Source organism: Aplidium turbinatum, chromosome 3 (genome assembly GCF_918807975.1).
Source record: "Aplidium turbinatum chromosome 3, kaAplTurb1.1, whole genome shotgun sequence".
In the NCBI taxonomy this organism is placed as follows: Eukaryota; Metazoa; Chordata; class Ascidiacea; order Aplousobranchia; family Polyclinidae; genus Aplidium; species Aplidium turbinatum.
This window is the reverse complement of record NC_137474.1, coordinates 36,509,080-36,520,768: the sequence shown is the minus strand read 5'-3', so window position 1 is coordinate 36,520,768 and position 11,689 is coordinate 36,509,080. Positions and strand designations below refer to the sequence as shown.

Genomic DNA, 11,689 nt, shown 5'->3' with positions numbered 1-11,689 from the left:
CGCTTTTTTGCATTATCATATTTTAAAAATGTAAATGCAGGTCAAGAGTAGAAATAAAACAAAATCTTCAGCTTACCATTTCTCCAATTAAATCTCAAAATCATTTGCTGTACTTTAAACATAAAGCCAATTAATCGCATTCGGAAAAAGAAATAGCCTACAATCATTTAGGCTACCTTTTGATGTGCTAATTTTTGTACAATTTTGTGCCAAGAAAATTTCTACTGTGAACTGTAGTCATAAAAATTAACTTTTTATTAATTAAAAATGATGTTCAATTATAAAGTATTTTACACAAAATTGTATGTACCCGAATTTGGGTCGTTAGGATTTAGAACTACCTTTTTAGGATTGCGCCAACAAGACCTATTTTCTGGTCCTTGCACTACAAAGTAGGCTACTTTTACCTATGTGGGTGCGTTGCTTATAGAAACAACATTAGTTTAGCAGGCTCAGCTGTATCAAAGAAAAATAGCCTACAGTATTTTTCAAAGCATCATCGGTCTTAAACACTACTGTACAGTGAAACAAACTGCTATTCCTACAGTGCAAGATATTCCGTCTTACGGCAATGCATGATAGACGCGTATGAAGAATGCGTGAAAGGATCCTCTTCTGCACAATTTCTTCAAGACGGAGCAAACACCGCATTGAATAACTTCCTCACTTTCTTTGGTAACTATAAAGGTTTTTAATTTACAATGAAAGATCTTCTTTTTGAAGTAAGATTTTTTTTTCCAAAGCCGTCAATACCCATGCACAATCTACACAGAAACTTATGCCGAGAAAGCTTTGAAAATGGGACTTTTTATTACAGTTTGGTTGCACCTAAACTGTATTTCTTTTGCAACAACTTGAAAAACAATGTATTACAACTGCGCAGTGTACTATGCTACATATTGTGTACGCTTCACTTTTGATTTGTATAATTTTAGGTCACAGGTTTTCCTTATGTTAATGCATTTCTATTTTTAGGAAACCAAAATCGCTGGTGTAGAAGCGGTGGTTTAATTGTTCCTACTCATTATTACAAAGGCACAATTTGCCATCCAATATTTCAACATGTTGGTAAGGATTGTCTATCTCGATATAAGATCACTTTCAATTCCAGAGTGCCATCAAGCAAGTTGTGCAGGTAGGCCTATAAGCATAAAGGTGTGAAAAAAAATTAAATGGGATTACCTTGTGTGTTAACTACCCGACACCACAATCATGCAACCCTTACACAGCGGCTTTCAACCTTTTTATCTTGGCAGACCACTTTTGGTACTCTCGAAGCGGTCGCAGACCCCTAAAAAATATTATATTGCGTCTACTAAAAAAATGTTTCATAAGTTTAGAAGTGACGCACTTTGAAGCATTTTCCAAACTCGTGACGCACTTTCGACGACTGATGACACTGACGAAGGTATAGGTATGTTATGAGCTACATGTCTAGGGCGTAAGAATCAAAAGCCGCTTGAGACAAAAGTGCAAAAAACCTACGTGTCGATTATGCTTTTATTATTTAAGACTATGCCACCATTTTAAACTTATATCTGGTATATTTAAGACTTCAATTGTAGAATATCCTGCGGAGTTGAGTAAAACTGATTTGCTTTTGTTTTTGATTAAGAAGGTGCTGGAAAAGACTAAGTAGCCTACGCACATTCCCAAATTAGTGCAGTAAGCTGCTTTAAAGAGCAAGCTCTTAACTAAGGGCCATAAGATTTTTTTTGTTTAACGAGGGGTTCTTCACTTCTCTTTAATTTACTTTGTACCTAATATGAAAACATTTGTGAAGACAGGGGCGTTCTTTCCGGCTATCAGCACAAGACAAGAGTTAAACTGACTGGTAAAGCGGCGGTCGAATACCCTTGTGGCAGAATTAGTGGTGCGGTACTGACGAGCCCAGCCTCATGGGCGAAACACGGTGTCTATCGCTGTCAATTCTTGCTATAAATCGGCTGCCAAGAAACATGAAAACATTTGTCACTGGGAAGCAAATTCAAAAATTCACAACCTTTTAGTATTATATTAAAAGAACAGACACAATAAAAGTGACACATTTCTGATTAATTACCACGCTGAAGTTATTTTTGTACAGACAACACCAGCAAGCCAAAACGTGTCTGCTCCGAAACCTTGTCAATCACTGCAGTTTCAGTCCACGACCACTAAAACAAATGATTCAAGAAATGATATCAACGCAATTCGACTACCAGCCATTTTGCATGCGCAGTACACCATCAAGAGCGCATTCATACGACGATTTATTGAAACAGCGTGAGTCGTGATAAAGCACATATCTTTGTCGTACCCAACCTTACTCTTGATGGTTGAAGATATAGGTTGACAGGAAGGCAAGAAAGCCTATTTTCGTGTCCACCTTCAGGCGTGTCTTCAAGTGTCCTGCCAAAGACACGGCCGCATGATCATGAGCGGTTGGAACCGTTTCCTTTCCAGTGCCGTACCAGGGCTCTCGCCACACGATAGATAAAATGGCTGCGTATGCAACCACAATATTATCTTTTTGTTTATCTATATTCATTTTAAAAAGCTTGAAGCTACCTTAATTTTGACAATTTTGTCTTTGCTTTTGTCACGTAGTTTATTTTAAGATTCAAATATCGGTTATTAAGAGAATCGGTAAAATTAAAGAATTCACATCTGGAAACATTTGCATCAAAATGCTTCTTAAAGTTTTGGGCTTCAAAAAAATGAGACCTGTTGAAAACGAAGCAATAAAAATATCATAGCTTATAATCCAAAACACATGCATAGCAAGGTGCTTCTTTACGCTCAGAGACTGAACTGTTTTGTATTCCTTTTATAAAAAGGAATGAAAAAGTATAAAGGTGAAAGAAAAGCAACATGACTTTGACGGATATTCATTATATTAGCAATTATGTATGTAGCCTACAATTTCATTTGTTTGGAAACGCTGTAAGTACAAGTATGTTATTTGGCTTTTCAGAGGTTTGTCCTCCACGAGCACATGCGGATGTTATATTTGTTGTTGATGTCAGTGGCGAAACTAGCGCTGAGGAATTTCAATCAATGAAAGATGTAATTGCAAACATCACAGGAAGGTAAACAGTTAATCCCAGACAGAAAAATCCGTCGTTTTTACATTGTTTCAACGATTCTTTTACTTTTTCTTTGCCTGGTTAACGTCATGTCAGATACAGACTACAGAAAGGTCAATTGTTAATGATGTTTGGTAAGCTGCTTTGTTTTTGGAAATGTTACGCCACAGTGTTATCTGGGCAAGCCTGTTTTCATTGTTGGTTTGTTGCACAAAATTCAAATCACTTCATTTTGTTTACCGATGCTCCTTTTTGTAAAGGAGTGCCTGGGAGGTTACGGTGTAAAACATAAAAAACGAATAGTTCTATATGTCATTAAGATAATAAAAAATATGGTAAAGTCCAGATAGACAACAACATCAACATTTGGAAGACAAGCAAAAGCACTGTATTTAATTTTTTCTAGATTAAGCTTCGGAAGAGGTGGTACGAGAATTGGTGTGGTGCAATTTCATGAAAGAACCGTTGTATCTATTGGATTAAACAGGCAAGAAATTAACTAGCCTCTCGAAACTTACAAAGATACTTTCTTTTATTGCTGTACTAACCAGCTTAAACACGAAATGCTGCGTAATTTGCATTTACTTCACCAATCCAGACTTCAAATGGGATAATGACATCATAACAAATTCAACCGTTTTAATGATCCTATTTTGTCGTGTTCTTAAATTTCCTTTTGTTCCAAGATAAATGTATAAATAACAGTATTTCACAGCTTGCAATTGTCTGTGTAGGTTTGCAAGTAAAAAAGCCTTTTTACGAGGTTTGAAAAGAACAAGACGAATTCGCACAAGACCTCGTAACAGGCGCTTTGCTGGAAAGGCCTTGAAATTTCTTGCAAAGACGCAACTGAATTTAGGGGACGAGTCATCTACCATTCGAGATTACCACACTCCTATTGTGGTGTTATTGTCCACTGGAACAAGCGATGATAACATACATTCAACAATAAACGAGCTAAAGCTCAAGTAAGAATTGTTGTTATGACAAAACAATCTTTCGACTTTGACCAAAACAATTAAGTTGACATAATCTCAGACGATTCGACCAGATCAGACAATTTTGTCTTGATTAGACTATTTGTGCGGTAAACCGTGATATGAAGCAAATAGGGGAAAGTGCCATAACTTGGACCACCTAAAGAAAAAGTTCCACAACTAGCACAAAAACTCACAAAATTTGAAAAACTTACTAAAATTGTATTCACAGTAACATCACACAGACTTAACACAGAAATGAAACAGAAACACCAAAAGGTTAATTAATTATTTGCAATTAAAAAATTTGCTTGAGTGGTCCATATTAGGCACCCTGCTTCCTAATTCGGACCACCCTGATTCTTAATATGGACTACCTAAATCAATACACAGAAACAAGTTTGCATTGCAATGTGCATTAAGCACACAAGGAAAAACTTATATTACACAACCAAATGAATAAGAAAAACATGCAAGCAGTTCACTAATGACTAAACAATTACGTTTTATCCCAGACAGCAAAACTGGTCCCTTTTACATTGACTCAACGTCTGCCGACGTTGAATCAATGTAAAGACAAACAGTTTTGCTGGCTGGGATGAAGTTGTTTGCATGCCAAATTACATAATTGGAATTGGCTATTTTTACACACTTGTTGCCATGGTTACAATCAGGTGTTGCCAGAGTTAAGATTAAAGTTAATAAGGGTTAAGGTAAGGGTTACAGCTAGGAATAAGGATAGGGTTTTGATATTTGCCCAGAACTAAAAAAAATTTCCAAAATACAAGTTTTTGTTTTCAACAGCTTTAAATTTTTCTCAAGTCAAATTAGGGCAGAATTCCTTATCCCTTATCTGGCAACACTATTGAGCTATATTTACCGCATATAGTGTAAATATTTACACTATATAGTGTACCGGTATAATATTTACACTATTATGTGTAAATATAGCCACAGCCTACATAATTAGCTTGATAGCGACGAGTAGCAAATATGTGCCGACGAAGAGTTGTCTTGAGAACATTAAAAGTTTTTGAGGCTTTTAAGAATCCCATTTCTTCTCGCCAATTCCATATTTGACTGTTCCCATTTTCCATGTTTTCTTTTGTTTGTTGAAGTAGACATGGTACAATCAATATGTGAAATTTTAAGATTAGTAGACTGTGAAAAAGTATGCATTATAATCATGAAAGTAATCTACTACCATCACACAACGAAGCAAATATTGTGGGCAGTAAGTATTTGCAATAGCGGAAGTTATTTTTACAAACTACCAACAACCGGTTCCGGTAGTTATATTTTTATAGTAAATGAGCCTCCACCTCAACAAGATAAGTTCAGTAAACAATTTTTTTGTCTTTAAATACCAATTACTTGAAGTAAAATTGCCTGTTTTGCTTGAACTATGAAATAACAAGTTTTATTGGTACAGTAGCCTAATTTGGACCACTGGTCCATATTAGGGAGCGGCAGGTGGTCCAAATTAAGAAAAGTGAGTGGTTCTCAAATATTGAATTTTTTCATTTAAACTTCAAAAAATTTCCAAAAAAGTTTTTACAGCCAAAAAGAACACTTAATGCACATAAACTTTCAAGCAAACCTTTTACTCTAGACACTGTGTTGACGTAACTGCACGGAAAAATGCATCAACTGAAAATAACATCAAACCACCCTGAAACCTTTCAACGTATTTTCTTTTCGAACAGAGGAATCTTGAGAAAAACAAATTACGTCATACAGACAATAAAATGTGCTTAATTCCAGCTGTGGAGTTATTTTCACAAATTCTTTTTTAATTTTGGAGGAAACGAGGGTGGTCCATATTATGCGCTGGTCCAGGTTATGGCACTTTCCCCTATATCAAAGTAGACTAACCCTTGTGGATTGTGGAACCGCTGATTTCTGAAGCTTCACAAATATTAAAAGTGAAATTTCTTTGTTAACTTTTGAAAAATACAGAACAAAAATCATTTACTTTAAATTTTTAAAACATTGTTGACAAAGACATTCAACATAAGTTTTTGTAACAAGAAAAACCTCTTTTTCTCTCCTATTGTCACAATATATATAGGCTAATGATAAATCGCACTACAAACATTCCTTACAAATTCGTTGACAACACCTAGATGCCATGTCTTGTTAACGAATTTTAAAAACTGGTATGTGGTTGATGCGATTGTTTGTCAACAGAAAAGTTCATTTGGTCAGACTTGGCCCATCTTTACGTCATGGCAGAGCGATAAACGACGTGACGTACCCAGTCAATGCCACCAACGATTTCTTGCAACACTCTGGTGACATCTTGGGGGAGATTTGCAATGCTGACAGGTTTGTACTGCCATATTTTGTTTAATTTTTTTTTACATCCCAAGACAACCGTTCAACTTTTGCTCAACGAAGCTGACTGATAAAACATGCCAGTGTAGTAAAGGAAGATCATCGTGAATCTGGGGTGGTAAAAGGATAGACCCTCAGCCCCAGAGGCTCATACGACGAAGAACAACTACATTCTTTAACCTTATTAAATTTATTATAGAGCGTACAGAGGTTCAGGTTCATCTATCAGTGGACCAATACTGGAACATATCCCAGAGGGCACTAGACAACGTGGTATCCCATTAAATCATCTCGTGCGACTTTGGATCCCAACCCGTATTCCTCGTGTTACTTATTCCATTCCTGCTAGAGCATCTCTTCGTACTCAAGAAACTTTTTCGTTGACTTTTGATAACTTACTATATCAGCAAGATGAGAATACAGACGGTAAATATCATTGGTAGGTACCAACCGACTAACTTGACTGCAATCACTCGCTAACATACTATGACTAACCCATCGTTAAAAAGGCAGATTGTGCTAAAAACAGATTGACAATCAGAAAGTGAGAAGAAAAAGTAAGACAATTTAATTTCTGTTATAAAAGTTTCAGAAAAAAGCAGCTTTAATGCACAAGCAGTTCAAAGCACTGTAGTCTACGATAGTCATGCCATTTATTCTCATACATTGCCGAGTAGCCTACTTTCAAACCTTGGCAATCACAACATACTTTCTCTTGCCAGCAATTCGCGTGGCATAGGCTACGACTACGTAGGCCTAAGTTTCGCTTGACAATGCAAGAGGTTGCTAGATTATTCTAACCTGATGACTCCCACAGACTAAATTGCAATTTTTTCCAAAGACTTTTGATCTAAATTGTCTTACCTTTATTTTGGAAAGCATAATGTTTAGTAAGAAATACCTCAATTTATCTAACAAAATACATAAACTTTTGAAATTTAAAAAGCTGCTCAACGCTACAAAACGTTGCTTTAACGAGTATTTTAAGACTTTATAATACAATTTGGGTAGAGAGGTAACTCTTTTAAACCATAAACAGACATAACTAAGCAACAACACTACATTTAACATTATAAAAACAAAAAACAACAAGCGAACGTTTTCGGCTAGTCATATAGCCCTTTTTAAGCCTATAAGAAAAATACATTATTGAAAGAAATGCTAGAGAATCATATAGTATCACAGCAAAAATATGGTCAAATCTAAACATTTGAGAAACTGCCTCGCTCACACAAAATGATAACTGAAAATTACACAGAGCAACGGGTCAAGTATTTCAGAGGTAAAATTAATTGATTGTTCAGACAAGGACTCAGGCAGATTACGCAAGAAAGACAGAAGCACAAGAGATAGTGGCACAAAACAAAGTAATGCGAAAAGCACAAGACGTGATAATTTAATCAAAAAACTGTTAAAAGGTAAGAAGCTCCGCAAGCAAATAATTGCCTGTTGAGCCCTGGGTTTAAAGATTTGATGATCAATGCCTCATGAATTTTGGTTTCGAATTCGGACAAACACTTACGTACAATTTTGAAACACTGCAATGACGGTTTATTATTTGAGCACGATTGGCAGTTTCTAATATGGTCTTTAATTGCACTGTTTTTATTAAAATTAGCCAAATTCAAATGCTCTCCCACTCTCGTCACCAAATGTCGCGTGGTCATACCAATGTATGACGATCTCGCACCATGCGAGCAAGTGAACTTATACACGACGTTAGAACATAAGCGGAAAGGAGTTTTGGACTTTAACTGAAAATAATAACCAGCTTTAAATGTTTTATAAACGGGAAAAATCTTAACGTTAAACTTCAATGCAATAAATCTGGACAAACTTGTGGCAAAACGTTTGGATTCCTTGCCAACAAACGGGATTGTTAGAAAGTTTTTGAAATCAGGCTCCTCAACTGGAGACGTAGTGGAAACCGAATTCAAAAACCCTCCAAGAACCTTATTAAAAAACCAAAACCAAGATTTTTTCTGAAAATACTTCCCCATTCTTTCCCAAGCTTTACTTACGTTATATTGACGACATTTTTGCCATATTTGATGACGATAATTCTTGTTCACAGTTTCTTGAAGTACTCAATACGCAACATCAAAACATAAATTTTACTGTAGAAAAAGCCACGGAGACTATACCTTTTTTGGATGTAGAAATCAAAATAAATGGTAATGGATTTGATACTTGGGTCTGGCGTAAACCGACAAACATTAATCTTTTCCTTAATTTCAGCGCTGTTTGCCCGTTTAATTACAAATCTGCTTTGATCAAGTGCCTTATCTCGCGAGCTCGAGACATTTGCTCGAACAATGACTGTTTCAATAACGAAATTAACAAATTACGCTCATACTTTGGTGCTAATCATTATCCGACTTGGTTTTTTAATAAGGTTCTTGGAGGGTTTTTGAATTCGGTTTCCACTACGTCTCCAGTTGAGGAGCCTGATTTCAAAAACTTTCTAACAATCCCGTTTGTTGGCAAGGAATCCAAACGTTTTGCCACAAGTTTGTCCAGATTTATTGCATTGAAGTTTAACGTTAAGATTTTTCCCGTTTATAAAACATTTAAAGCTGGTTATTATTTTCAGTTAAAGTCCAAAACTCCTTTCCGCTTATGTTCTAACGTCGTGTATAAGTTCACTTGCTCGCATGGTGCGAGATCGTCATACATTGGTATGACCATGCGACATTTGGTGACGAGAGCATTTGAATTTGGCTAATTTTAATAAAAACAGTGCAATTAAAGACCATATTAGAAACTGCCAATCGTGCTCAAATAATAAACCGTCATTGCAGTGTTTCAAAATTGTACGTAAGTGTTTGTCCGAATTCGAAACCAAAATTCATGAGGCATTGATCATCAAATCTTTAAACCCAGGGCTCAACAGGCAATTATTTGCTTGCGGAGCTTCTTACCTTTTAACAGTTTTTTGATTAAATTATCACGTCTTGTGCTTTTCGCATTACTTTGTTTTGTGCCACTATCTCTTGTGCTTCTGTCTTTCTTGCGTAATCTGCCTGAGTCCTTGTCTGAACAATCAATTAATTTTACCTCTGAAATACTTGACCCGTTGCTCTGTGTAATTTTCAGTTATCATTTTGTGTGAGCGAGGCAGTTTCTCAAATGTTTAGATTTGACCATATTTTTGCTGTGATACTATATGATTCTTTAGCATTTCTTTCAATAATGTATTTTTCTTATAGGCTTGAAAAGGGCTATATGACTAGCCGAAAACGTTCGCTTGTTGTTTTTTGTTTTTATAATGTTAAATGTAGTGTTGTTGCTTAGTTATGTCTGTTTATGATTTTAAGACTTGGTTTGTGTAAAATAAAGAAATGCTTTTATAGTGAGCCTGGTTGAAAAAAAGTTGCAAACGCCATCGGGTGATTTTTTTTGCAGTAAGCCTACGGACATATTTTTTTATGCAAACGCTTTTCTTTGTTAAAAACTTAATTCAATTGTTAAAGCAGGACCATGGATTCAATACTAAAACAAACAACCATGTATAGTTGTATACCTGCTACCAGATATCACCCAACCAAGCATGTAACATTCAACTAAGGGAACGTTCAAATATTACGTAACGCTTCTTTTCCGAATTTTTGACCCCCCCCCTCCCCCATGTAACGCCAATGTAACGCTTTTTTCAATCCCCCCCTCCCCCATGTAACGTTTTTTCACTACGAATTCAGCACAAAAAACTACCATTCCGTACTCGAAAGCGTTACGTAACGTTTTGCTTGAACCCCCTCCCCCCCGATGTGACGCTAACGTAACGCTTTGCATAAACCCCCCCTCCCTCTCGAAGGCGTTACGTAATATTTGAACGTTCCCTAACCGGCAATAGCCTACTGGTGGTAGACTTCATTTGCGTGCAAGATTTTTCGGTTATTTGGCTGTAAATAATTGGCCGTGACGCTTTCCTTTTTGCAAGTCACAGCAATCGAAAGAGATCCAAATATTTTTGATGAGTATTTTTCTGTTTTTTCGGCCGCCCAAGTGAGCAAGCAGGCTGCACAATGAATGCAAAAAGCGCTATTTTGTTGAGATATTAACTTGCCAAACCCTTCAAACACTTTTCCGGCAATAGCGAATTTTGTAACAATAACTTTTCTACAGATTCATCTCGCATTGGAGAAGGGGTGTAGCAACATATCAAAAAGAAGCTGCACTGAACCAGAGAGGTCTCCAGATATTTCTTGCATCAATTTCATTTATTGAGATGGGGGTTACCACAGCGTGTTGCTGTGTAAACTGTTTGTCATGTAGTGTTAGCTCATTTTATCAATTTTTTATCTGAACGGATAGCCTACATAACATAGATTATAGCTATTTCAAAGTTTAATAACATTATTGTGTAGCTTTTGTTTGAAATGCTAAAAAACGCATATTTTGTTAGAAAAAGGTGAGTTTAAATCATTCGTTTTAAAAAGTAAACAATTGAAAAAATTCCTACGCAACAAGCAAAAAAGTGCAGCAGTCATAATCTTGTTTCGACTGAAAACAAAAGTGTGCTGTTGAGATATCACTTTGAATACGCTACAAACAAGAATGCAGCTTTCGCTGATTAGCAAGAATTGATAGTAATCAAATCTGTAGTCATAGCCTACGTCATGCATATGTGTAGTTGTTGCACGTCATGAATTTTTTTGCAGTTTGATTATCTTGTGATCAGCCCAACTTTTCAGCAAGCCGAAAATAAATACAAGTTGCTTTTGGTATGCTGTAGGCCTATTCACAAAACGCACAAATATTAGTGTGTTGCTTCTGTTTGAAATGTTTATGCTAACTTAAATACTGAAGAAGTTACTTTCACAAAAATATTTAAGCCATAATTTTTATACTAATGACGTAAAATTGATAATTTTTTTACAGATTAATGAGTTTATTATGAAATTACATCGTAAACAGCACACGTTTTAGCATGTCATGCATAATACAATAAAGTAATACAAACATTTTGACCTTAGTTCAATGCTCCAAGTTGTAACTAGTAACACGTTTGGAGTGTGACAAAGTTGACCTTCTAGCAAGTTACAATATTAAAAATCGTTTAGTTTTGAGATGAAAAAACTTGCGATGAATTTCAGAAATTATGCAGGTTTGCATCGCAAGCAGCGCGTTTCAAGGACAGGTTTACATTTAGCGGCATCTAGCGGATGGAATATTCCACAACACTTTATAATTGCAACGCCAGTGGTATACAAAGTTGCAAAGCTTTCAAAATTAAGCTTCAAATTAGACTTATTTGTTCTGGTCATAAATGTTCATTTGATTAGCTCAAAAATATAATCAAGCAGG

At 35.9% G+C, this 11,689-nt stretch overlaps 1 protein-coding gene across 1 annotated transcript; it reads left to right on the top strand.

Annotated features, from left to right (window-relative positions):
- Positions 1 to 575: 575 nt before the first annotated feature.
- Positions 576 to 11,322, top strand: LOC145766766 (collagen alpha-1(XX) chain-like). The gene is made up of 9 exons (XM_082578472.1): positions 576 to 675; positions 976 to 1,135; positions 2,087 to 2,265; positions 2,957 to 3,071; positions 3,475 to 3,555; positions 3,803 to 4,036; positions 6,236 to 6,373; positions 6,582 to 6,808; positions 10,508 to 11,322. Exons 1-9 carry the CDS (start codon positions 576 to 578, stop codon positions 10,534 to 10,536), a joined length of 1,263 nt encoding a protein of 420 aa, XP_082434598.1. The 3' UTR covers positions 10,537 to 11,322.
- The last annotated feature ends 367 nt before the right edge of the window (positions 11,323 to 11,689 follow it).

Coding starts and splice junctions, on each gene's coding strand:
- LOC145766766 (XM_082578472.1), top strand. CDS start 576: ATGATAGACGCGTATGAAGAATGCGTGAAAGGATCCTCTTCTGCACAA. Junction 2,266..2,956: donor CGACGATTTATTGAAACAGC/GTGAGTCGTGAT, acceptor TTGGCTTTTCAG/AGGTTTGTCCTCCACGAGCA. Junction 3,556..3,802: donor GTATCTATTGGATTAAACAG/GCAAGAAATTAA, acceptor TTGTCTGTGTAG/GTTTGCAAGTAAAAAAGCCT.